This window comes from Dromaius novaehollandiae, chromosome 10 (assembly GCF_036370855.1).
Source record: "Dromaius novaehollandiae isolate bDroNov1 chromosome 10, bDroNov1.hap1, whole genome shotgun sequence".
Taxonomy (NCBI): domain Eukaryota; kingdom Metazoa; phylum Chordata; class Aves; order Casuariiformes; family Dromaiidae; genus Dromaius; species Dromaius novaehollandiae.
In genome coordinates this window covers 23,011,780-23,037,622 of record NC_088107.1, presented here as the reverse complement: position 1 = coordinate 23,037,622, position 25,843 = coordinate 23,011,780, and the positions used below count along the sequence as shown (strand labels likewise).

General features: G+C 52.5%; 2 protein-coding genes across 2 annotated transcripts; one reads left to right on the top strand and one right to left on the bottom strand.

Annotated features, from left to right (window-relative positions):
• Positions 1 to 112: 112 nt before the first annotated feature.
• SCAMP2 (secretory carrier membrane protein 2) lies at positions 113 to 18,410 on the bottom strand. Its single transcript, XM_064517603.1, has 9 exons — positions 18,216 to 18,410; positions 11,519 to 11,599; positions 10,734 to 10,823; positions 8,861 to 8,978; positions 7,310 to 7,438; positions 6,612 to 6,771; positions 5,999 to 6,100; positions 3,790 to 3,907; positions 113 to 2,650 (listed from the first exon to the last, which is right to left on the bottom strand). The coding sequence occupies exons 1-9, from the start codon at positions 18,270 to 18,272 to the stop codon at positions 2,504 to 2,506; spliced, it is 1,002 nt and encodes a 333-aa protein (XP_064373673.1). The 5' UTR covers positions 18,273 to 18,410; the 3' UTR covers positions 113 to 2,503.
• A 90-nt stretch (positions 18,411 to 18,500) lies between these two features.
• On the top strand, positions 18,501 to 25,192 carry MPI (mannose phosphate isomerase). Its single transcript, XM_064517602.1, has 8 exons — positions 18,501 to 18,860; positions 19,110 to 19,237; positions 19,669 to 19,869; positions 20,136 to 20,277; positions 20,695 to 20,877; positions 22,414 to 22,587; positions 22,916 to 23,124; positions 23,996 to 25,192. The coding sequence occupies exons 1-8, from the start codon at positions 18,845 to 18,847 to the stop codon at positions 24,212 to 24,214; spliced, it is 1,272 nt and encodes a 423-aa protein (XP_064373672.1). The 5' UTR covers positions 18,501 to 18,844; the 3' UTR covers positions 24,215 to 25,192.
• The last annotated feature ends 651 nt before the right edge of the window (positions 25,193 to 25,843 follow it).

Sequence of the window (25,843 nt, the reverse complement as noted above, 5' to 3'; positions counted from 1 at the left end):
CCCGCCCCCGGCCCCCGCCCCGCCCCCGCGGGCCCTGGCCCCGCCCCCGGCCCCTGCTCCGCCCCCGCGGGCCCCGGCCCCGCCCCCGCCGCAGCACCGATGCCCAAGCGGGTTACAGAGGGTTATTTTATTTCGAGCACAAAAGTTTAACCGGACATATACATTTTTACATGAAAAAGATCAGACGGGGGGAAAAAAGAAAGAGGCGGAGGAGGAAGGGGATTTTAAAAATCTCAGGTTTCTCTCAGCATCCATTCCAGGGAGGGGGAAAAAACCAACCCCCCCCCCCCCCCAAAAAAAAACACGAGGGGGCATTTCTCCACCACCCACCGCCTTCACAGCAGAAACCAGAGCCGGGGGGGGCGGGGGGGGTCGAGCACCTGCGCTCTTCCTCCTCCTTCCCCCAGGGCCCCGACCCAGCCAAGCAGGCTGGGCACCCGCTCTGCTCGGGTTAAAAACACGGACAATGGGGGGGCTTTGGAGTACCAATTTCACAGAAACCGCCCCTTGCCCGCAGGCAACCATCGGCTGGCAGGGCCGGCCCCGCGCCCCAAGAGTGGGGGCAGAGAGGCAAAGCACCCCCGCTCAGCTGGACTCCTCCGTTTCCCCACAGCCTCGGTAATGCCTCCCCACGCCCTACGACCGACCGGGAACTTCAGGGCTGAAGCAGCAAAGCCTGCAGCTTTTGGACAACTCGCTATCCACTCGGAGCTTGGGAGAGGAATCCCTGTCGCAGGTCTAAATTGGGATTTATTGCCACGTCGTTTGTGAGCAGTCGCCCTCTGCTTGGGGATGGGACACCTCACTTTCCGAAGATGCAGGGTTTTTTGGTGCACACAAGCACTCGTAGTTTTTCCTTCCGCTAGGACGCTGCATGGGTTAGGAGGAAGGTAGCCCTTCCCTCCGGCCCCCTCACATATATACGTACTTTCCCCAACAAGAAGAGGGGCATAAAATTTAACATCCCTCCTCCAACAGGAGGTGGAAAAGCGATGAAAAGTAGTGGGGAAAAAAGACAAAGTTGCACCACAGAAATCAAATTTGTAAGTAAAACCAAAAGAAAACCACCCGCAGAACTGTCACGCCAACAAATTCCCCCCAACCTGATATCAAAGCAGCCTCTGGAAAGCAAGATATGAACCGTTCAGGAGGAGACTCTGTCCACATCATCCCTTCCCAAGAAAGCCACATGAACTCCGCACCCCCCGTCCATCTCTTCCCATGTCCGATTTGATGCAGACCATGTGCATCTCAAACGAGATGAGAGCATCTCCAGAGGACATGCCCGATTCCAGTGGTCCAGACATGCTGGAGCACATGCCCACAGCACCGGCCATGGGCTTCGCATAGACAGCTCTGCAAGTGCAACATGTCAAACCATGCCTTTCCCAGCTAACGATGGGGGAGGAGGAGTGCAGGAAGGAGTTATCCCTGGGGAAAAATTCATTCACACTTTAGGATTACAAGCTCTCATTGGAAAAGGAAGCCAAGACGGATGTTACAGGCATCAAATAGTGTTCTGAGCTTGGGGAAAAGATCTGAGCAGATTGGAGAAGGTCTAATAGCACCTTCTGTCCAAACCAGCTTGGCTGGCTCTGCTTCCCATGGCTTCTTTCTCCACCTACAGACTCCTCTGCTTTTTAAGTGAGATGGGCACACGCGGTCCTGTAGGCTTCCCCACAAGGCTGCTGGCTTCTTCAGTGCTGCTGCTCCGAAACAGCAGAGCTGGTCAGGAAAGGGAATCCCGTTTCCCTCCCTTCCTCCCCAGGTTTAAGGCTGTGGTGAAGACTGAACTCCCACAGACCCACTCTCTGCACGCCTGGGGGCAATGAGTGCCGGGGAAGGTCACAGGACTCCGGAGGACCATCATCTGTGGGATCCTTGTGGAAGCAGACAGGAGATCGACAACATGGGAACAACAAGAAAGTTCACCTTCCTCTCTAACCCTGCTTGCTCCCACGCTCTCATTTGTGCCACGCTACCCAGACTCTCAAGAAGCTGGGCAGTTAAGAGGTCAAAAATGCAGCATCATGTAAGTGGAATAAACCGAAAGTACAGCTCCTGCTCTTAAAATTAACAATGTTAGCTACATGCAAGTTACAAAACCCCCAAAACAGCAGATAATCAAATTCTTCACAGCAAAGGCCATTAGAAGAGAAAAGAAAAATCAGAAACCTGCTTCCCTTCACCTTTCTGCTGCAAACAGGGCAAGGAGAGGAAGTGAGACAAACACTCAACGTGTCCTGGATAAGGAGAAATATATTTGCCGTAGAGAAAGTCTCCTATCTCCCCATACCCTAAAACATGAAAGGAAAACCTAACCATCATAAACGTAGACCAGCTGAAGCTTAAAAAAATAAAATAAAAAAAAAAAAAGGACCTCTTCTCATCTGGAGTCGGCATCACAGAGCTAATGTGGTACCCACAGAAAGTGCATCTTTAGAAAAGGAAGGTTGGGGTCACGATGCAGGAGGAAGCAAGGTGGAGACCCCCACGCAAAGGGCTAGTTTCCCCGGAAAGCACTCTGTGCAGCTGAGGAGGCCGCCCCAGCCGCTGCGTTCTGGAAGCCCCTGTTGGTGAGGATGCCTTGGGAAAACTCTTCCTGGGCCCTCTGGAAACTGGCTCCCGTGCGCCGATACAGAGAATGCACCTGGCAAACAGAAAAGGAGAGAATCAGCCCCCGGGTGCCAACGGAAGCCCAGTCACCTTGCTGCTGCACATACCTCACTTGCCAGCGTGCTCCCCCCTTGGCCCCATCGCTAGCCCGCCTCCTTGGCGGCTAGAAAGGATGTGCTGGATCATCTCTTGGCTCCACCTCACCCAGCACATGATGCTGCAGATTTTAGGAGACCCTCACCCATTGCAAAATGTGGAGCTCCCAGCTCAGTAGGAGATGCCAGATCAAAAACTCCTATCCCCCGTGACACACAGACACTTAAACCCTGCATTTTGCAGGGGCAGAACCTGAGGGTACCTGGAACTATAGGGACCAGGTATTTTCTTCAAGACAGTTTAGAAGAGGAAGCAGCAATAGAAGCAGGCCCAGTTCAGTCTGTCCTTGCCTCCCTCAACGCTATCTAGATTTCTGCCATTAAATGCAGAAATGCAACCCTCATGCAGCTGGCCAGAAAGAAGGGTGGCTTGTATTTGGGGACCAGAGGAAAGGCACTGGTTCATATCCCATCACGCTTTGAACAGCCCCGCAATGTTGTGGTGGCAGTGATTTTAAAGCCTTGAATGCCAGAGCAAAGGAATTGCCTTCTCTGCTCAGCCAGTGCACTCAGCAAGCCTGGACAGACCCATAAGCTCCAAAGGGAGGTGGAAGAAACTTCATGCTGAATCTGTGTTTGGCAAGAGTGACATCTGGGACCTTGCTGGCCATCTTCTCCTGGCTGTTAATTTAAGTGACAGCCACCAACACAGCCTCCCTTTACCATCCCCTCCTTTATTCTAATGTGCATTTGAGGCCCTTTATATACATGGTTAATGGCATGCCGTACTGAAGGATAGCCTTGGTCTCTCCCCAAAGGCTACTTTCTCACCTGTGACTTCCCTTAGTGTGCAAAAGACTTGGCATTGATGCAAGAAGCACAAGTGAAAATATTCTCACTAAAAGCTTTTGACCTGACAGTAATGCAGGTAGCCCACTGCTCTGATTCCACCTTCAAACGCAAGCTAGTCCCTGGCCAGAACAGCAGAGGATACGATAAAACCACCCTGCAAACAGCCCGACCGGAGATTTGCAAGTCAGCTGAGACCTGGCTCTTGTCTTGCCTCTGAGCAACTCACCCGCTTCAGGAGGAAGAGTGAGAGGACTGCGCACAGCGTGAAGAATCCTGCCACCATCATCATGATAACAGCCACAGCCAGGTTTCCATGCAGCTCGGACAGAGCTGCAATCCATCCGCTGTAACAGAGGGAGAGCGACGTGAGCGCGGCACGGCTCAGAGGACTGCGCACACGGAGAGACAGGACTCGGGACAAGCATTAGCTTCACTGGGGTCATTCAACGTGACCACAAAGGGACATGCTAAAGGGACAGTCAGGCCATGGGAAAGAAGTCTCCCTGTCTTCACATTCATGCATTAGGAAGTTCCTTCAAACATGCCAAATACTGGAGTAGCTTTCAGAAGAGCCAGAGGGTTCTCTGCCCACCCCTGTCTTAGTTAAGAGTACACTTTAAAAGCAAGTACGAGGCACACAGAAAGCATTTGCACAATGAAGATGTAGAGGGAGAAGCATCACTGACAGTTGCACAAGGACCTTTGGGTCAAGGTTACAGGGAAGTGCAAAGTCAAACATAACGGCTATGGAAACAGGGACCCAGAGCTCAGTCAGGCACTTCTTTCTGGGACAGGATATCCACTGTCATTTTCAGAAGCAATCCATCCCTACACCGAAGCATCGTGCTCACCCCACCCGCATTACAGCTTGAGCCCCCAGATCATCCCCCTCAGGCAACAGTCAGTAGGATCAGTGCCATCATAAATTAAGTCACCTAAACAGACAAAACACCTTCCCAAAATTTAGCTAAGTATTGTAAAGACAGGCTGGTACATTTGAAAATTTGAAGAGAAGCTGGTAGATCTGAAGCCTAGATCTGTGTGTGATCATGACAGTTTTGCATGGACAAGGATGCAAGTGTTGGGAGGAGGAGGAAGAGGAAGGAAGAAATAGAATTAAGAGCTACAGAAAAAGCTCTCTAGGAACTGGCAGTTGTTGAAGTGCAGAGGAAAGGAGGATTCTGGGAGTTATCAGTGCTTGGCTGTGGGCGAGAATGCCAAGATGCCTCACTTAAAACACCCTCTTGCAGTTCTGGAGAACAGAATCCCTCCAATTGCTAAATTGAGCAAGCCATGTTCTGCTAGGAGAGAAGGGATCAAACAGGACAGTTTGGCTCACTTCATTTGCTGCGCAACTTCTTGCTCATTAAAAGGAAGTGGAAATGCACACTATGCACTACAGCCAAAAATACACACACTGTCTGGCTTGAGAAGACGTAGGAGAAAGCTCAACGTGTACTCTCCAAAGCCAGACTAAAAATGGAGTGCCCCCTCCCAGTCCCCCCAACTAAGGCAGCACCAGCCAGCAGGGGAGGGAGGGCGCAAGCATGAGGACAGCTTTGTCCCTGAGCCCTTCTGCAGGCAGCAGGCAAAAATAGACAGCAGTTTCATTGCACTCATCACCTGAAGGTTCCCCTCAGGAACAAACCACTAGCTGTTAACATTTCCACTGTTCTTCACAAACACTCCAGTAACTTGGGAATTTGATCTGCAGCCAACGCAGCAAGGTGAAAAGAAACCTAGTGCTTCCCTTGTATTGGGGAACTGCTGACAGGAGGCCTGTTGGACCCACCTCCAGGAGCCTGCACTTGCCCCTCTATACAAGCAAGGGCGAGGGGAAAACCCTCTTTGCAGAGCCCTTGCTAAGGGGACTTTTCAAAGAACAAGCCACTGGCAACACATTAAAGAAATTCAGGAAGAGCGTGGGGACACGATCAGGCTGCTGGCAGCAGCATGGAGTTAACCTGCAGCCAGTCTCTGGGTCACAGATTCCTCACCTCCATGCCACACGCACAGCCTCCATCAGAGAGGGCTCCATTTTAAGACAAGGCAGACACAGTCAACACTGAAAACTCAGCATCAAAAAAGGGATGAGAAACACTTAGAAAAAGAATTGCTGAGAAAATATTAAGGGAGGGGAAAGACAGAGGAGGAGTGGGAGAGCCCACATACTCCTTTCTGTACTGGCAGGCAATGGTAGTAGAGAAGGTACATGCCTTTGCTTGGATTAGGACAGGAAGAGTGGAGAAGAGAGGCACCTCAGCTGAAATCTGCCAAAGCTATGTACCAGGTGAGAGAAAAAACATGGAAGAAAGAACAGACAGCTTTCAGAAACAGAGGAGCAAAGGACCCCAAAGCTTCTGACAATCATAGCCCTGTTGAGAGAAAGCATCAGTGCGGGGCTGTGACATACTAGTCTGTTAAGCCAAGCTTACCTGTCTCCCCAGCCTGGAATGCCAACAGCCTGGATGATGTAGATTGCTATTTGGCAGAAGAAGATGAAAAAGAAGACAAAGAAGCTGAAGGAGCTGTCAGACCTGCAGGAGAGAAGGCAGCAGGCATGAAACCCAGGGACATGATCCCTGTACAGATTTTCCCTTCTCTAAGGGGGAACAATTTCAGTGAACCACTTCTGCCAGGGGAAAGCTGCTAGACAGAGGCGATTTCAGGAGGAAATCACGCAGCAACACAACTTACAACATGTTCACTGCATATCGCAACACACCACTTTTCCAGTGTAAGAGAGGGGGTGAAGACAACTTCCTTAATGCATATAGCATGCTAGGCACATTAATGTACCAAACTGTTTTCTTAAAATGAATAAAAACTAGGACCCTATGACTGGCTAGGCCATTATATTAAGATGAAATAGGACCACCACCACCAAGTTCTATCGGATACTTTGAATGTTGGAACAAATGGTTTTGATCTATTTAACAACGCAAAGAGCTGGAAAAATCCTTCAGGCAATATACAGCAGGAATAGATAAAACAAAAGCTCCTCCCACTAAAAGCTATATCCCCATTACAGGAAAAAATAGTACTTGCCTGAAAGCCTTGTAAATTGGTCGGTACCAACAGAGAAAGGCACAAGGGGTGAATAAAATAAACCACAGGATGGAGAGACCAAAGTCCACTCCTCTCTCTGTCTGGACTGTGAACCATGCCAAGCAAGCAAGCAGGTTTAGGAGCAGGGTAAACGAATGCACTGTTCAGGATGGAAGAAGGAAGAAACATTAGCAAATTCTTGGAAAACTCACAGAAATCTCCCAAGCATCCTTAATTTCTCACTGAACACATGGAGCTCTACAGATACTAAGGAGCCTTTGGGCCATCTAATTTCCTTCCCTCACTTGAAAGAAAAATGGAGCTTAAAAAAACCCCTCATCTGATCCTGCTACTTACAACCAAGTCTTAAATCTTTGCAGAACATCAAAACTGACAGACAGGGTTGAGACTATTTTGCACCTCCGAGTTCTGCTATGTGCCATCTTCCAGAGTCCGGGATTGTAAAGTCTCTCTTAAAGGACAACCAAGATTATGTCATGAATGAGCTATTCCCAGAGTAAAAACTTAAACGAGAGTCCTTTACATTTGTCTTCCTTAAAAAAAAAAAAAAAAAAAAAAAAAAGCATAATCTTACCCCAGCAGACAACACCTACAGAATGTACCTTAGGGCAAAATTCAGTATGTGATACAGAAACTCCTTAGAAAAACTTCTGTTACAGTCATAAGTTGCTACTTACACATCCACAAGTAATATAGCATCTTGCATATTCGCTGGTAGTCAGCTGGGATGTCTGCAGAGAAATCCTGATAAAAACACGGCTTGATCGGACACTTTCTGGGAAGAGGCGGCCAATTGTTTTGTCTTGCTGTGAAAAGGAGAAAGGAGCAATTCTTCACTTGCTCTTCTCACGTTGAAAGATTCATTAGCATGCCAAAATTTACAAGTAGCGGTTCACATACACTGACATTGAAACCTTGGAAGAGGCTAGGTCTTGGCAAGTAATCAGGTTTGAGCTGGTGGCAGAGAAGGGTTGTTTTAACTCTGCTAGAACCAGCGAGACAGGTTAGCCTAGTCTGAGGGCTGTCCTCTGCGAGAGGCAGGATTTCCCTGCAATGGCCAAAGGACCATCACAAACATCACCAAGTCCAGAGCACATTTCAAGCTCTGCAGCAATACGCATCTAAAAAGAGCGGCTTTAGCAGGGTCTTTGTCCTCTTCTCTCGAGTGAGGAAAAAACTGAGGACAAGCTGCACATGGTGATCGATTGCCTCGCTATGCTCTGAGCAGACACTCAGAGGAGGAGAAAAGAACAACTCACGCAGAGGCTAAGTTACAAGAAACTCTAATGAATATGGCAAAGGCAGGTGCTCAGGTTCAGGAATGCCAGAATTCAATGAAATCTTTAATTGCCAGATCTGTAAGAAGGTACCTTTTCCCTCCTCCCCCACTTTGCCTCAGGTAGAGATTTAAAGAAAGTTTTAGCTTTAGTGATTCAACCACTTGAAACCAAGGGTAGAAGAAAAATACACTGTTTTGCCCTGGTTAAGAGAGCCTTGAGGCTGTTTGGTAAAAGCTCCACCATTGCCCTCATACTCTGAAGCCAAACCACGATTCATTTAATTTTGCTAGAAGGCCAGTACAGGGATTCCCATCCATGTCCCAGAAGATACCTGGTTTTTCTTGGGCGCTCTGAAAGCAAGCTCAGCCTAAGGCAGGCATCCAGAACAGAGAACCTTTAGCTACTTACAACTTTCCGTGATAGAAAATAAAAGGCTTGCAAGTCTGGCAAAACGCATCAGGTACTGGTAGCATAAAGAGCCCTCTATAGGCAAGTGCACAAGAGTACTCCACGCACCAGTGAAAAACCTTAACATGGCAACATCACACAACAGATCAGGCATGGATACAAAACTGGTAATTGAACTCCCTAACCTGCCAAAATGCACAGATGCTGAGAGCATGCTCAGGGTCGCAAAGACCCAGCAGAGCTGGTCTCTAGCACCTTGGCTCTGAACTTGCTTCCTGCCCACCCCATCAATAGGTAGCCACATTATAAGTTATAGGATCACAGGTACAGTCCCAAGAGGGTTGCCACAGGTGTGACTAGAAGACAGACACGTGGCTTGTAAAAACCTGATGCACGCAGGCACAAAAGGAAAAACAGCATACATTTGGACAGGCTGAGTCTTCAAATCCACTCCTACCAGCCACTGTGTTGACAAATCAAGTGACCCAGGCTTCCCTGGGCATTACGCTCATTGCAGACAGGGCACAAAACACTACTTACGATTAATGCCAGCTGCATTACTTTGCAATTCCCTTTCCTTCTTCTCCAGCTCAGCTGCCTTCTTCTCTAATTCTGCCTGCTGCTGAAGGAGCCCAGCCTGTGCTGCTGCAGCCACAGCCTAAAGCAGGGGGAGAAATAGATAAGTCTTTCCCCAACAAAGCCAGTGGCAATACCTGCCAGTAAACATACTAGATGCCAAATACGAACATGGACAGAGACAATTCTACAGCAAAGACTGAGGACAATTAGAGAGCTAAATGCTTGTGGCTGATCTGTCTTCAGGCTTTCTGCCTTACCTGCTGGAAGACTTAATTAAGCTCAGTGCAGAATTCCAGGCATTCCTTTCTTATCCCACAGGAAGATGGCATTCAAAGAGTCCTCAAGATGTTATCTAGTCTGCTGCCCATCCTCCATGCCCTTCCCTTTCAGCAGAGGCATATACTCCCTTGCAGATTCTTCTACACCCTAGTTAGCCTCATTGTTTTAAGTGACTTCCAATAACTCAACCACATCTTCCACTTCATGGCATTTACCTCCTCATCCTCTTATCAATTTCTAGAAGACAATATCACATCCACAGGCTCCTGCCAAAGTCTTGCAGGTGCCTCTAGATTAGCCTTAACATCCTGGATCTCTTTATGTCCCCTTTTACTGGTCCAAACTTCAGCTTTCCTTGTTTCTGACAAAGCATTCGTCCTGCAGGTTTTGGATCCACCTTTACCTTTTTCCATCCCCCACAGACCATGTGGTCTCAAGGAGATCCTTTAATCTCTCAGGGCCAGCTGACAAATATCTAGTAGCATTATTCTTCCCCAGCAGAGGTCAAATGAGGCAAGGAAGGGACCCTCTTTTGCCTAGCAACGAGAACAGCTGGTACTGCTGGGGATCCACACTAGATGGAGGAATTTGGAACTGCTGATTTAGCTCTCAAGTGTTTTAAGACTACTATGTGGAGTGGGGAAATACAGAGTCAGGAGTTTCCTCTCTTCAGAGGGCCAAGTGTGAAAAGCCTCATTTCATATTTGAAATCTTCACCTCTTTAAGAGTCACCTGTTTGAGCTGCAAGGCATGTAAGATCACAAGGGGCACACTAGAATTGCTCTGTTTGTTCACACACTGGCTGCATCCTGCAGCCTCTGAACGCTAGTGGGTGACAGAAACTAGAGTCTAGAACAGACATACATTGGCTGTGGCCTCGAGGAAACAGGGGAAGTGACTCTTTACAACACAGAGCAGTGAACAGGACTGCTGAGTTTACCAAGTCAATCCCTTTCCCAGCAAGAAGAGGGGGTTCAAAGGAAAGACAAGGCAGCTATTCCTCTTCTCTTTACACCACATATCTTTCCCTTGGATCTCTTTTACCTGCTTGCTATTCTGAGAACTGAAGCTTTCTCCTAGCAGCCTCTGCTTCTCTGAGTAGTCTTTGGATGAGGCGATCCTGGGACTCAGGTACTTGCTGGCCTGTCTAAGCAGCAGCTGCAACATATAACTAGACTGCATTTGCACTCCTGGAACCAAGCATGTCTGACCAGCCACCGGAACTATGCTAAAAGCATTAACAGGTTACGTTGTAGGCAGCATTAGTAGAGGGAAGCCAGGACAAACAGGACACCAGGCTAAGTTAGTTCTGCCACCAGAGGAACAGGGAAAAGGCACAAATTGAATTACATTTATATGTTCCCCACAGAGATCTACTTCATAAGGTAGATAAAAATGAAAGCCAAGAAGATCACCTGCTGCTTCCCGCATCCAATCCCAGAGAAACCCATGCTCCCTTTTATTCCTACAAGCATTTATGAAAGGCACATGAGAGCTCATCCATGATCTCCAGCCCAGCTCTTTGGGAAGGCAGCAGCAAAGGGGTTTGCCATACCTGTGGAGTGGGCTCCACAGACGTCTGCAGAACAGCCGGTTGTGAGGGGCCGGAGGGCTGTGTCGCAGGCGTCGTCCGTGCTGCATTTGTCTGGATACAAACAAGCCAAGAATAACAAGGGAAAAGCATTACACATCACTTCTATCAGCAAAGAACAGTTCAGATTTTAGCACTGCTAAAGCTGGAAGCACAGGGACCAACTAGCAGGAGGCAGTTCTATGTTTTCAGAAATGTGTTAGTTCCTTAATGCCCTGGGGGAATGGCACCTGAGGATTATGGGTATTAGCAAAAGAGTAACAACAAGAGGTTTTGATCAGCTGTTTAAACTGCAAACATCGTTGTATCCCTGTTTCCTGCTCTCCTTTTCCCATATCATGCATTACACCAGCCAGGAAGCAAGAACGGAGTTCTTGGAGCAATCCATCAACAATATCAGAGCAGCAGTTCAGCTCCCAACCCAGAGACCAAATAAGTGTTTCCTGCCACAAAGCATTTTCTCCTTCACACTTCATATGGCTTTACTGCGAGCCAGTACAATCAGTGCGAGCTTGAGAAAAACTGTTCCATATGAGTGGAGAACTCCAGCTGGGAGCTTATTAGTGCTCCAGTGCAGGAGTCTCTTGCTTGTAGCTCGCCATGCATGCAATGAGCTACTGTCCACGGGGAAATCAGCTGCGAGTGCTTCATTCATTTTTTTTCTTCTTTTAAGCTGCAGCTACCAAGGGACCTTCTAGACTGCTAAAACCACCACTGAGATGATAACTGCAAACATGCACCACACATACCAGCTGGGAGCTCTCAGAAAAGGGACTGAATTCATCCAAGCCACCTTGGCTAGCAAGTGTCAGCTGTGTCACCGAGGGATCCTGAAAGAAGAGATCAGAGACAGGGTAGTATCAGATGAGAGTTATCATTAGCTTAAACATTATCTGCTCTGCCTCTCTTTCCTCCACTGTGGGAAGAGAAGGGACAAAAGCACAAAAGCACATCTGAATTTCCCTGGGAATAGGAGAACTGGAGTAAAATACATCCCTGTCACAGGCAGATGACTTTAACTGGCAATACCTCCAGACCAGGTGGGAGAATGACACCAGTTCATTTGTGCATGCACTAAATTCAAGAGGACCCAGAATCTCTGGAGGTAGCCTGGCTGACTCGGTGGAAAGGTGAATTAAGGACACCAGCCCCTGAACATTTCACATCTTTCAGCTCTCCCAGCAGGGAAAGCGTCTCAATTATTCTCCTTCTGCACAAACAGGGCCTAACCACTGAGAAGCTATCCCCTGGGGCATGCATTCATTCAAGCAGGCATGCCGGGTCCCTGCCCAGTCGGTACACCACTTCTTCAGGGCTTTACAACTCACTTTGACCACATAACGCAGTGGCTTTTACCACAGAACAAGCAAGGCTCCACTAAGGACAGCAGAGCCTCACAAAATGTGTTTCCAAGTACAAGTGGCCTTTGCTGACAGGTGTGAGCTGCCACCGATGGCATTTGGACTAGCAAGCTAGGATATACGTTTCTAGAGCAGTCGTTGGCAACAGAACTATGAAAACTGAGGTAGAGGTGTCACTCCAATCACTTTTGGAAGCTTTAGCCTAGCTGGCTTGCTGACACATCAGCTGTGCTCTCCTCTACTCACAGCCTACTTGTCTCCATCAAATAGTTTGCTTATAAAAACCCAGCTCTCTGCAACTTCTACCAAAAGTGCCTCTCTTTTCTCACCTGCAATGTGGTTAACTATTTTGCCTTTTACACACACTATTTTCCATAAAAAGGTCCCTCTTTAATAACCAAATTTTGACCTCTGGAGTCTTCCTATTTCCAGTTATTAGAGAAATGAGGCACTGTTTGAACTCAGAAGTCCTGCCAGAAGAGCAGCCAGACAACCTGATAGCTTGCACGTGGGTATATAGTGGGGGGGGGGGGGGGAAGACTTTTTATCCCTCCCTCCCCCAGCAACTAATGTCTTGTGCTCGGTCACTTTAGTCCTGTGGTTAGTGGGGTGAGAAGCAATTGCGAGGCTGAGATGGGGGCACAGTGAGGGAGGAATTCAGGTTTGCAAAGGCTGACTGAGTCTGTGCGCTCCAGCAAAGTCAGCTGGTTCCTCCGAAACGCACCGGAGCGACCCCCTGGCTTTTTAGTGCAGCCGTCCACTGAACAAGACGCACACAGAACAGTTAATGAGTAACATCACACACCTCCTGGATATCAGGCACTCCCTACGCAACAGGTTGCACTAGTTGATGAATCACCCTGGGGTGAGGACTCTCAAACAAGTGGAGGTTGCTGATGCTGGTCGAGGAAGTGCAACTCCCTGGCCAGACAGGGTTGTAAAAAGCGGAGGATACCAGCAGAACACCATCCTGGAAATAAAACATGTGCCTTGCGCTCTTGAAGTCCTTATTTCACTGCTTACTCTCTTACCTCCTCTGCAGGCTTCAGCTTAACCACTTTAGCAGATGCTGAAGACAGCAGGTGCTTTCAGCACAAACTTACAAGTTGCTTAACACACAATAGCTGCTGTGCGGTAGCACGATAGCTACCGCTCGCTAGCATGATACCCTGCAATCCAGGCCAGACAAGGTCAGAGGCTGACTGAAGTCCAACAGAAGACAACTTTCCAAGGAAAACTCTCTTAAAGGTAAAGGCCTGGGAAGAGAAAGCAAAGATTGCATAACTTTTCAAAGAGCTTGAACAGTTAGGAAGGGGAGAAAGTGCTCATAAATAAGGAGAAGCACTAGAATACCCATGCAAAACATTTTTCTTTCCATCACCATCTTCATACAAAAATAAAGTTCCTAAGTTGGCGTGAGACTTGCCAGCACAACACTGCTGATCTGAAGGGCTGGATGCCAGTGGCCTGCGGCAGGGCAGGGAACAGCACTGCCCTGGGGTAACAGCCATAATAGGAAGAGCAATTTCACTATTTTATAGAACAGCTGTGGAAGAGTTTGATTTTAAAGGGAGATGGCCTCTAATCTTACTTCATAGTTTTTTAAAAATTACTAAATTAGCCAGTGCTGCCAAGCGAAGGCAGCTCAACTTAATGTACATGTTATTATGCAAATGTGTCTAAAATAAAGATATACAAAGAGTGGGGAATTTGCAATGAAACTGAAGTACGCTTGAACACAGATTTATGTACCCTAGAAAGGGCAAGAAGGAAAACAGCAGCTGTTAAACAGAGGGCAACATAGAAGCATCAGCTTCTGCAAGCCTGCACTAGACAGCATGAAGGATAAGCAAGCATGAGAAACACAGGGGAGCTTTGCAGATAAATGAGAAGTCACCCACCAGCTTCACACCTTCGGATTATTTTTTGTTAGCTACAAAGCAACAGCCAGCTGACCCTCTTGAAAACAAGCACGCACTGATTTTATATGCTGCGAGGCATGGGCGCATGGAGGTCTGATGTCTTGAAACCACATTTTCCACGTTCCACAGGCAGCACCCTACCTGGCTGTCCCTTCCTATAAGGGAGTAGCCACGCTGTCCTCTCTCCTCCAAAGGCCCCACATGCCTTTCCTTTCAGGAGCTCTAACTCGCTAGGACACCTAGTTAAACCTGCAGCAATTGCTCTCAACTTGGCTCCTGCTTTATTTCAGAGCTAGGGCTCAAGTACCTGACAGCTCTTTTACTTCTCCAGCTATTCTACTTAATTTGATAAGTATGTCTAACCACAAACGCAACGCCATTTGTCCACAAGAAGTCAATTATTAGGCTGATCTGTAAAAATGCCAATGAGTAGAGCCACATTTGTCGCCTTTCTTAACATTGCTTCTACAACTGGTATGCGTGATGTCATTTTGCAGAATAAGCAAGCGCAGAATAAGCTCACACTTGGACCAAGCTTAAAAAAATTAAAATTAAAGCTTTGATCTGCTTTCAAATGCAACATTTAATCCAAATACAAAGTTTGCTGTAGCAGCGTTTGCTGTAGCAGCATGCCAGCCGATAGACCTACCGAAAGATTTTGATGGAACAGGTTTGTGCAAGAAAGGATATTCTTCTACTCTTTTCTGTTCCCACAGGTAATAAAACAGTTTTAGGACTTGAGATCAAGGCACAAGAGCTCACACAAGAAGCACTTGAAGTTTAACATAGTTGTTCAAATAACACAGTAATCCCCCAAACAAGTCTGTCCTGTAGCGCTGCCGTGAAGTGCGCTCAGCCACAAGCTTGGGTGCCTGCGGTGCATCTCAGAGCGCTGCCACTCACCGTGACATGCACTGGAAGAAAGCTTAAAGCTTTATTACTGATATTTTTAAAGAGGATGGAAACTTCCAGGCCTGCCTGAAATTCGCATCCAAATTCTCAAAGATTGTGGAAATCTCTGCCATTTATAGCAGATTACAGTGTAAATGAAGGTATTAATCACCTATCCTTAGCCAGTTGGAATATGTCACAGGAGGAGAAAAAAAAAAAAAAGCCAGATATTTTTAATGAGACCAAAACAGCTTATTTCATGTCAAGCTTATTGACCACTGAACAAAGTCTACTTAAAAGGCAAATATCCCTAGTTACATCAGGATTTGCAGATCATGAAGTGCTCTGCTAGAACCTGCAACATGGAAAGACAGCCCTGGTCCTCATGCCCAGGAGATAACTATTGGCATGGCAATGCTGAAAGTTCAAACACGCTTGTAGTCAGTCTTTCAGCAAGAACATTTGGAACTGAACATCAGAAGCGCCTGCTGGGTAAAACCAACCATTCACCTCAGTCTTTTAAGCACGAAGCCAACACATGGATTCAAGCGCTGACAAGGAACTGGCTCATTTCGTCAGATTTACCAGATTAGGGGAGCGCTATTCGACACCCCAAAAGGCAATTTTAAAAACCAGAGACAGAGCTTCTAGACTTTAGGCAGCAGAAGTCGGAGATTCTTCCCATCAGGCTAGTGACATGGGCAATTCTTTAAAAAGGAACAACGGTGAACATAAAGCCTTATAAGAATCTCAGACTCCAGGAAGGAAAATAGAAAAACCAGACACATAACGAACAGCTGTGACTACAAAGAGCTGTTAGATAACAACAGTGGCATCTGCAGCGCTGCTTACATTTATTCATTAACATCTCTAGCAGGGAAGCACGTGGGAGGAGAGCTGGGGAAGTCTGCAGGCAGACATCTCAGACTGTGCCAAGTGAACACACTCTTCCTTACTCCACTAACTTTTTGCTCAGCATTGCTTGCTTGTTCTTTACCCATTGTCCCTTGATGACAAGCCACAGTCGGACAAAACATGGTTGTCATCGTCTTGGACGATTGATTCTGGTGCCGAGTCCGAGACTCAACCCCCTACACCCCCTTCTCTGCACGCACACCTTGCTCACTACATTCAACACAACCACATTCAGAAAGGCTCGTATTACACTAGCCACGTAAAACTCACTCCTCTTCCCCCAGAGGAGCCTCCCAGGGGCTGAATAAAAACCCTGCTGGAAAAGCAGACGATTGAAGTTATCTTGCCTGTGGCAAGCGAAGGAATGCTAGAAACTGGAGTTATCTGGCATTCCTTTTGTGGCAAACGCCTCATATACGTACACATCCAGCTCCTACTCTGACCTGTTTTGTAAGTGTCATTAAAAAGTAAGTCTGACATCAGTTACCTCTTTCTAGGCTGTGTCTAATCTTTTGTTTAAACAGTGAGTAAGGTGTGAGCACAGCCCTGTTTGGCCAGATACTATGGCAGCTTTAATGTGCATAAACCAGAGTATTTACTTCCTCCGCATTTGAAGCAATAAATCCCTACAGGAACAGTGATTGTACATGTAAGCCACTACATGTCCCAGACAGAAGGAATATTACAAAAATGTAGTCATTCAAATCCTTCCTATTCTCAAGAAACACAAGAGTGCTTTTAAATTAGGATGCCTCACTCAGGCAAATAAAAAATTTTTCTTTCTCATTTCATTTTGCTTTCTAAAAACATAAAGCCTGGTTAACAAACTGATTTCATTTCAGGTTAGTCATGGAACAAGGGGACAGGAAATCACCTCTTCCTGCAAATTATGGCCCAGTCAAATAGCAAAGGTAAAGCAACGTCTGCAGTGACACACTTCTGAAAAGCAAAGCCTAGACATTCATTTTCACATTTCCATCATTTGAGCCAGGTCCAGAGGCCACTTCCGGAGCTACTAGCCAACTCCCTACGTAAACGAATGCATGTTTCAGAGCTGCCTGCACAGACATCAATCCCAAAGAGGAGAAACCCAGTGAAAGTGGACAAAGTCCCCAAGAACCTTAAAAGAAAGCCCACACTTTGACTGCTGTTGACATTTCAAAACTACAGCCAGAGGATGTGTTTTGCCCTAAGGCTCAGTTTTAAGAGAAAGCACTACAGCATACCAAAAACAGACTGCAAAACACACTGGCAGTTAGCCAGCCAAGAGAAGCCCCTCACAGGATTATTTTTACACATCTACAGCTCAGGTTCTGACATCTGCAAGCATTTCAGCATCTTTGATGCTGGGGCAGACGGTTGTCACCGCAACTCCTTCAAAAGCGCCCTTTCTGACTGCCAATGCAGGACCCGCTGAGAGAGTGCTGTTTCAACGGCAAGTGCAGTGCACACTGCCTGCTCCGGCAGGACAGCGAAGGATGAACGTGGGCCAGAGCGGGCAGAAGCCTGTAGTTATCCTTGCTTCATTTTCACGCTGACAAAGATGTTTTGTCACGATTCTCTCTGCTGCTCCTCAGTGATTTTCCAGGGCCATCTCGTTACACACAGAGCAGGCGCCAACCTCTGTGACGGAAAAGAAATCTCCCACCCTCCCTATTTGCCATGTTCTCACAAAGGAATAACAAAGTTGGTATCAACAGGTAACAGCTAGCACAACATACAGAAACAGATGATTAAAGGTAAAAAAAAGAGAGGCAGGGAACAGCTAGGTCTTGAATCAGAGGGTGACCTGCAGCGTCGCCTCAAAAGGGTAAGTGCCCTCTCCCACGAGGGGATCTGCGCTTCAAGACCGCGAGGGAGGAAGCAGGTCTCACAGTTCGCCCTCCGAGCTAAGCCGGACTCCCAGCCGCCCCAGGGATTTCCTGCGCGAGGTGGGACGCGTTTCTAAACTCGCTCACAACCCGGGGCAACCCTGCGCTGCTCAGGGGGTCACCGCCGGACCTATAGGGCGCGGGACCCCTATGTGGAGGATAACGGGTGCTGTGGCGACCCCCCACTGCGTTAAATGCAAACAGCAATGCCAAAGCTGCATTTGGATCGGGGGGGGGGGGGGCGCATAGGGAAAGTGAGGGGAAAGATAGGGAAAAGCAGGGACTGGGGGGGCGGGGGGGGCAGGGGCGCCAGGGCAGAGCAGGCCATGGGGGGGGGCCCCCACACGCCCCCCGAGTCCCGCCCCCCCCTCCGATTGGTCGCGGCAGGCAGGAGCGGCGCCACCATTGGCCAGCGACCCGTCACTCAGTGCCACGTCCCGCCGGCGGCAGGGAGGGAGGGGGCCGCGCGCGGGCCCCCGCGCCCACCTGGAAGGGGTTCACGTCCACCGGGTCGGCGAACGGGTTGGTGTCGAAGCCCGACATCGGCGCGGTCCCTCGCCGGCGCCGCGGCCGCCCACAGCTCCGCTTCCTTCTCCCGGCCGCCGCCGCGCCAGGCACTTCCGGGACAGCTAGGGCGCTTGCGCCTGCGCCGTCACGTGACAGGCGTCGCCTGTGTGACCGCAGCGGCGGCCCCGCGCAGGCGCCTTGACGACGCCGGCCAGGGGGGCGGGGCCGGGTGACGCAGCGCGCGGGCAGGCCGCCCATAGGGGGAGTCTATAGGGGGGGCGTCTATAGGGGCACCTGTCGGGGGGGCGGGTCTGCGGGGGCGGTGCCGGGCGCGCGGGGCTGGGTTCCTACACCCCCCTCATCGGTCCCCTATAGAGCGCCTATAGAGGGCGGGGGCTGGGCGCGGCTGGCTCCTATGGCCGCTATAGGGCGCGCGTAGGGCCGCGGCGCCGCCCCGCCCCGCCCAGCGCAGCGCAGCGCAGCCCGCGCCGCCGGGACCGGAGCCGCCGCGGATCGCGGAACTTGGGCGGCCGGGCCGGGCCGGGCCGGGCCCAGCGGGACCGGGACCGGGACCGAGCCGAGGGGACCGGGCCGGGCCGGCCGCAGCCATGGCGGAGCTGCGCGGTGAGCGGCGGGGCGGGGAGGGCCCCTGGGTGCCGGGCGGGGGGCGAGCTGCTGGGGGAGCGGGGGCTGCCGGGGGGCGGCGGGGCCCTGGGAGCGCGGCCCCCCCGCCGTGGCGCTGGGCAGAGCCGGCTGCTCCCGACCCCCCCCGTCATGGTCGGGGGCCGCGGCTTCGCCCTCGCCGGCGGTTGGGGGGGGGGGAGGGGGGCGAGGGCCGCCGCCGCCCGCCGTGACTTGTCGCCCCCGGCGCAGTGTTTCCCCTGTCGTGCGTGGCGCAGAGCTACGCCTGGGGCAAGGTCGGCCTGGAGAGCGAGGTGGCCAAGCTGCTGGCCAGCAGCGACCCCCTGGCGCACATAGAGCCCGACCGGCCCTACGCCGAGGTGAGTGCCCGGGCCCCCGGTGCCCGCTGCGGGGAGGGGTCCCGCGCGGGGCTGCATGGCCTGCGGGGTCGGGGGTGCGAATCCGGGGCGGGGAGCAGGGCCTCGTACCCACCGCGGTGGGAAGCGGGGCATCGACGTGCCGGAGGAGCAGCCCCAACCGCATGGCCCGGCCTGGTCCGTACCGGTCCCGAGCTCCTGGAGGTGCCTGGGGTGGGTGTAAGGGGAGAGGAAGCACGGTGAGGAGCTGGGGTGACTCAGCCCCTGGGACACGGCAGGAGCAGTAGCCACCTTGGCTGCATCGGTTGTGTCTCGGGCCAAATGGCTCTGAGAAAAGCCAGTCATCCCCGGCGGCTCCCGTCCCGCGGCCCCGCTGCCTTCCCAGCCACCGAGAGCCAGTCACTGACAGCGGCATCTCCTCTGCCTGTCGCCAGCTGTGGATGGGCGCACACCCCAAGGGCGACGCCGTGATCCGGGACAACCGCATCCCCCAGCAGACCTTGGGCCAGTGGATCACGGATAACCCCGGCTGCCTGGGGGCCAAGGTCAAGGACACCTTCGATGGCCAGCTGCCTTTCCTCTTCAAAGTGCTCTCGGTCAACACGGCCCTCTCCATCCAGGCACACCCCAACAAGGTAGGAAGAGCCCCGGAAACCCTCCTGCCTCCCCGCAGGAGCACTCCCTCGCTCCCAGCTGGGCCCCCAGGAGCACGTACCCTGCTCTTGGGCCAGCACCCGCTCCCGAACTGTGTGTCCGGGGGCTCGGAGGAGAACGTGCTCCTACTGGACTTGGTTCCCTGGTCCAAATGCAGTAGGGAGGTGAGTGCCCGGGGTCCCTGCTGATGGGGGCAGATGTGGGGTGATGGCGGGGAAAGTCACCTGGCTGCTCTCTCCCTTTCCAGGAGCTCGCGGCAAAGCTGCACACCCAGTTCCCTGAGCACTACCCGGACACCAACCACAAGCCAGAAATGGCCATTGCACTGACCCCCTTTGAGGGCTTATGTGGTTTCCGGCCCGTCGAGGAGATCGTGTCCTTCCTGCAGAGTAAGGGACGGCTGCAGCGGGGGACACCGCGGGGGGAGCCGCTCTCTGGCTGGCACAAAAGCTGAGAGGCTGCCTGTAAGGTGGCTGCGTTGGAGGGCTGGTTGTCCTTGCTGGCACCTTTCCTCCCTCTCCCCGCTCTGAGGCTGAGGCAGGAGAGGGGCCCTGGCAGCAAATGTGAAGCGATGTGGAGCACTGTGGCACATGCGCTAAGCTGCTCTGTGCCCCTTCCACGGGAGGGCGGGGGGACCCCAGCCCCTCCAGGGCGGCCCAAAATGCTTCTTGGTGGCAGGACACCTTGGGGGGACCACGATGGGGCAGGGGGCTCTGCGGCCGGGCAGCCTGGCCTCGTGGCGGCGGGAGCCGGAGGAAGAGGCACAGCCCTGCTCCAGTTCACGCTGGCGCTCGCTGTCCTCGCAGCCGTCCCCGAGTTACGGGCGCTGATCGGCGACGTGGCCGCGGAGCAGCTGGAGCGCAGCGTGAGCGATGACCCCCGTGGCGTGTCGGCTGCCCTGCGCGTGTGCTTCACCCGCATGATGAAGAGCGAGAAGAAGTTCTTCGTAGACCAGCTGAACATGCTGGTGAAGAGGATTTCCCAGGAAGGTTGGTTCTCTCTCCGGTACAGTGTGGCACAGGGAGTCGGGGCTGAGGGAGAGGCACCAGACGTGAGTTCCCCCCATCCTAGAGGAAGAAGCACCCCAGTTGGCGCCCGGCTTGGCGGAGGCCGTGTGGGGACGCGGCTCCAGGAGCGCCAGGCTGTCCTTGCTCTCCTCCCTTGGCTGCCTGCCAGGCTGGGACTGCAGGGACCAGAGCCTCTCCTCTCCCTGCAGCAGTCGGCCTCTACCAGATGCCGCTCCCCTTGCCAGCTGCCGATCCCCGGAGGCTGTCCGGGCTAGCGAGAGGGGTGTCAGGAAGGGGCTGTGGGGTCGGGGACGGAGGTGCAGCACTCAGAAGTCGATGCTCGCTGCTCCTGGGCCAGGAGGGTCCCAGGGTGTTGCTGAGTGACTCTCCCTTAGCACCGGGCAGACAGTGGCTGCGCCACCCTGGTCTGAGCAGGCCGGTCTCCCTGGCGTGAGGACGCTCCAGCAGTGCTCCCAGTCCTGAGAGCTCGGCTCCGAACCGGGCTCTGGCCTGCGGGTAATGCTATAGCCTGGGGCCGACGCTGGTGGGCTCCAGTCTCTCCTGCTGCAGGGCTTATCCAGTAAAAATAAACAGGAGGGAGCTGCCAGCCAGGGCTGGAGGGAGAGTTCTGTATTTATAGCCACAGAATAACTGGGAGAGTGTGCAGAGGATTCCTCCTGCTGCCCTCAGAGCCTGACCTGGGCAGGGGCAATGCTGTTAACCCCTCAGGCTCTGCTTGTTTATGCTCACCACAGTGCTCATCGGATGGGGGTGGGATGAGTTGGCGGGAGCAGAGGCACACTGCTTGCCCCGAGGACCCTGCCAAGTACCTGGCACGTCTTTTCCAAGCTGCAGGGCGTTGTTTAGAGGAAGCCTGGTGTGGAAGCTCTCTCCGGCACAGATGGAGCAGCCTGCCCCACTGCTTGCCCATGGGGTGAGAGTTGGGAGGGGGAGGCTGTGGTTGGAGAATGGGTGAGAATCCTCCACGGGAATGCTTCAGGAGAGCTTCCCCCTCTCCTGGGGAAATTGGAAGTAGAGGCTGTGGTTAGTAGGAATCTTGCCCATGACCGTTGTCTCCATGGACAGGAGAGTGGAGGAGAGGCAGGCCAAGCCCTGGGGGCCTGAGCGTGGTCAGGGTGTGTGTAAGGCAGGGAGGAGGGCATGGGACTGCCCTAGATGTGCATCTTCTGGCATTAGCAGCCTCCTGGGGTGGTGGTTTGGGGGGTCACAGCTCATGTCTCCCCCTCTAGGCATTGGATCGGGACATAGAGGGACGTGCACCAAGGACAGAGGCTTCTTCTAGCCTACAAACGCTTCTTCCTGCATGTGCCCTCTGCCTCCTTGGCAGGGACGGGGTACAGTGAAGGCTGCCCTGCCCAAGGGTGTGTTTGAGGCAGAGGGAACACAGGGAGCCCCTCACCCCAGCTCCCTGCAGGACGCTGCTACCCAGCGTTAGGGAGCCATGACTTCAAGGCTGCCGCTAACCCAAGCTTTGCTCTTGGGCTCTCCCTGCTGCAGCCGCTGAAGGGAAGGACACGTCGGGGAGCAACGGGGAGCTGCTGCTGCGGCTGCACTCCCAGTACCCAGGAGACATCGGCTGCTTCACCATTTACTTCCTCAACCTGGTGAGGCTGGAGCCGGGGGAGGCCATGTTCCTGGGAGCCAACGAGCCGCACGCCTACCTGCACGGAGGTGAGCGCTGGGGCCGGCTGGGGCCACCCCGCTCTTGCCCTGAGAAGAGCTGTGTGGGGACGTGCCTGCTGGCCACTGGCCCCTGTGCTTGCGATGGGCATATCTAAGCCTGGACCACACAGGGATCAACAGCAGGGACTGTCACTTGCCAGGCTCTGCCTGTTAGTTGTGGGTTTGCAGGGGGAGAGCCACAGTGTCTGTGGTGTCTCACGCAGTTGTGTAGGGTCGGGTCCTCCTGGGATGTGCCAGAGCAGGGCCCGCAGTTCAGGAGGACTTGCGGATGGGGAGGGCTCCCGGGTGCACTGACAACAAGGCCTCTTCCCTGCAGACTGCATCGAGTGCATGGCATGTTCCGACAACACCGTACGAGCCGGGCTCACCCCGAAGTTCATCGACGTGCTCACCTTGTGCGAGATGCTCAACTACACGCCAGCACCCAGCAGCTCCAAGATCTTCCCTGCCACGCAGAGCCAGCTCGATCCCAGCGTCTACCTCTATGACCCGCCTGTGCCAGACTTCACGCTCATGAGGATAGAGGTGAGTGGCGAACGGGCCCAGACAGCAGCGTAACAGGGAGGTGGGCAGGAGGGAAACCAGGCCCGACAGCATTATGGAAGTATTTATCTTCCAGCAGTGCAGCTTGCAGACTGTATTGGCAGTGGCTGGGTGGAACAGGCGTGAGAGAGACCTGGATGATTTATAAAACTCTGCTTGCCTGTGCAGCAGCTGGGGGCCGGGGAAGCAGGGCAAACTGGCTCTGCAAAGAGCTTAACCCTGGTTTTGGGGATTCTAGTAGTGGTGCTGCAGGGTGATGTGTGCAGGAGAGATCACATGCTCAAAGGGAAGCTTGCTGGAAACTTGCATCCTTCCCACTTTGCCAGTTAGAGCTGGAAAGGATTATCGGGTTCCTCCAAAATGGCCAACTTGGAGCTAAAAAAACAGGCTGCCCTGTGATGCCGCATAGAGATCCCAAAGCACGTGGCTAGGTGATGATCCAGTGTCCGTTCCACAACCAGCTGGTCTGCTGAGGTGGCCTCTTGCGTCACCTTCTGCCTGTCCCCATGCCAGGGCTGCTGTTTGCTTCCTGCTTTATTTCCTGCTTGGCCCTTGTGAAACCAGTCTGCTTGGGGACATGAGGGACACCAGCTTTTCTGCATCTTGGCTGTGCTCTTTGTGCTCAGGAGATCTTGGTGTTGCTTGTAGCCTGGGGCTTGCTTGGTGTCTTCCGCTGACCTGTGACCTGAGGGCCCCCGAGCTGCCTGGGCTTGGGCTGCCGCAGGTACTTGGCGGGTGGCCTGGGCACAGCAGAGCCTGTGGGGTGAGAACCAGGGCAAACCCCTTCCAGCTCTCTGAAGAGCAGAAAAGCTGCAGGAGGAGTTCCAAGCCACAGTGACTGTTTCTATTGCAGATTCCTTCCTCGATCAAGCTGTACCTTGTCTCTGCTGTGGACTCTGCTAGCATCTTGCTGGTGATCCAAGGAACGGCTGTAGGTACCTCCACAGCTGCAGCGTCCGAAATGACTCTGCGTCGTGGCTCTGTGCTGTTCATCTCTGCCAATGAGAGCATCTCCCTCCACCTCTCCTCACCAGAAGGGATGCTGCTCTTCCGGGCCTGCTGCCTCCTCTGAGTGGGGACCCCAGGACACCTCCCCTGCAGTGACTCCACTTTAGAGTAGATAGAAACTGGCCTGGGCAAAGTAGGCTTGCCAGGTTGGGTGTTAGCTTGAAAGTTGCCCCTTCATCCACTATTAAACCCAAAGTAACCTGCACTCAATTTGTACAAAAAGCAATTTCACACTCACCCTCTGGCTTTTGAATCAACTCCTTGATCATGGCCCAGAGCAAAGGGGCGAGGAAGAACCTCTCCCTTCGTAGCTTTGTAACCACATCCCTGCGTGCCAGTACTTACCAGTGCTGCTAATGCCATACGGCAACTTTTTTTTCCTCCCTCTTGCTGAAAAGCAGCAGGGAGACATGAGATCTGTGCCCCTGGTCACAAGAGAAGTCCTCACCTGGTGCTGGAGAGCAGCACCTTTGCCCGTCCTGTAGGGATGTTCTGCTGCTTGCCCGTACAAATGTGACGCTGAGGTTTTCTCCTGGGAGAAGAGATGGAAACTGGGGCTGCAATAGGGCTTTTTTTTAGAGCTGGCTTTATCAAAAGTGCTTCAGGAGACTGCAGGCAGGGAGGGGGGCTTGGCTGGTGCGGGGGAGTGTTTATTTGCTGTCCCTCTGCACTGCACATCACTGCCTGTTGCTGACGACTAACTGTGAAACACCTAATTCTCATCTAAAGGAGGGGGTGTGATCACATCAGACACCTCCTGGCTCTCACCAGCACCCAGGCGTGTTGTGCAGAGCTGCACTACAGCAGGGGAAGGCAGGGCTGGAGGACAGCAGCCCTGGGGGGTGGAGGGGGGAACCTGTTCCTGGGTGTTTGGTAGTGTTACCATGCCTGGTTGCTTGTAGGCAGTCATGTAAGCTGTGTCCCCCTTCCCTGTCTGTAAAAGGGAAAAGGCACAGTCCTACTTTGCAGGGTGGTGTGAAGCTGAACGTTTGGAGATCCTCAGATGAACGGTGCTATGAATAAAGTGATAACTTTGTCCTGAGTCACCGGGAAGCATTGTGTACCGAGCCGCCAGAGAGAGGGGACGAGCCATGGTGTCTACCTGCTACAGCTGTGAGTGTAGAAGGGATCAAGTAAAGCAATAGAAAAATTCACTTCTGCTGTAAAAGCGAGTGAGTGCTGAAGCAGGAGCAGAGCGCTGCCGTCCTCGCTCTTCAGCTCTGCAGCGGGGACCGACCTGCGTTCCTCCTCCGGCCTTGGGCGGGAGGGCAGGGAGCCCTGGCTCGGGCTCCCTCCAGCCCAGCAAGGCCATGGGTACACGGTTGTACAAGGTCTTTGGCGCTGCAAAAGCAGTTCTCAGAGGGAGAGAGGAGACTGTGGGCAGTGGCAGCCTGTGCCTGCCTCCCCTGGGCCAGGCTGAAGGTGGACGTGACCTTTCCTGTACAACCTAGCCCTCTGCCACAGGCGCTGCCCGCCCTGCTTCACCCTCCGCGCTGCTATAAATTGCACAGCCAGGGGCAAGGTGTGACGTGACAGCTTTGCACTGTAACAGGACACCAAAGCCACAAGACCCGGGCAGTTGTAAAAAGGAAAACTGGATCTCTCCGGAGAGCGCACGGAGCCGGAGCGCTGGGGGTGCTCTCCTCCCTGCTCCGGAAACCTCCCCTCTCTCCCCCCCGGCTGCATGTGGGAC

What these genes read in the sequence shown, in the direction of transcription:
- SCAMP2 (XM_064517603.1), bottom strand. Translation starts at nt 18,272, where the DNA reads ATGTCGGGCTTCGACACCAACCCGTTCGCCGACCCGGTGGACGTGAAC. An exon ending in TTTCTGAGAGCTCCCAGCTG is followed by an intron (nt 10,824 to 11,518) that starts GTATGTGTGGTG and finishes GTTTGTATCCAG; the next exon opens with ACAAATGCAGCACGGACGAC. An exon ending in CTGTGGAGCCCACTCCACAG is followed by an intron (nt 8,979 to 10,733) that starts GTATGGCAAACC and finishes CCCCTGCTTTAG; the next exon opens with GCTGTGGCTGCAGCAGCACA.
- MPI (XM_064517602.1), top strand. An exon ending in CCGACCGGCCCTACGCCGAG is followed by an intron (nt 19,238 to 19,668) that starts GTGAGTGCCCGG and finishes GCCTGTCGCCAG; the next exon opens with CTGTGGATGGGCGCACACCC. An exon ending in GAAGAGGATTTCCCAGGAAG is followed by an intron (nt 20,878 to 22,413) that starts GTTGGTTCTCTC and finishes TCCCTGCTGCAG; the next exon opens with CCGCTGAAGGGAAGGACACG.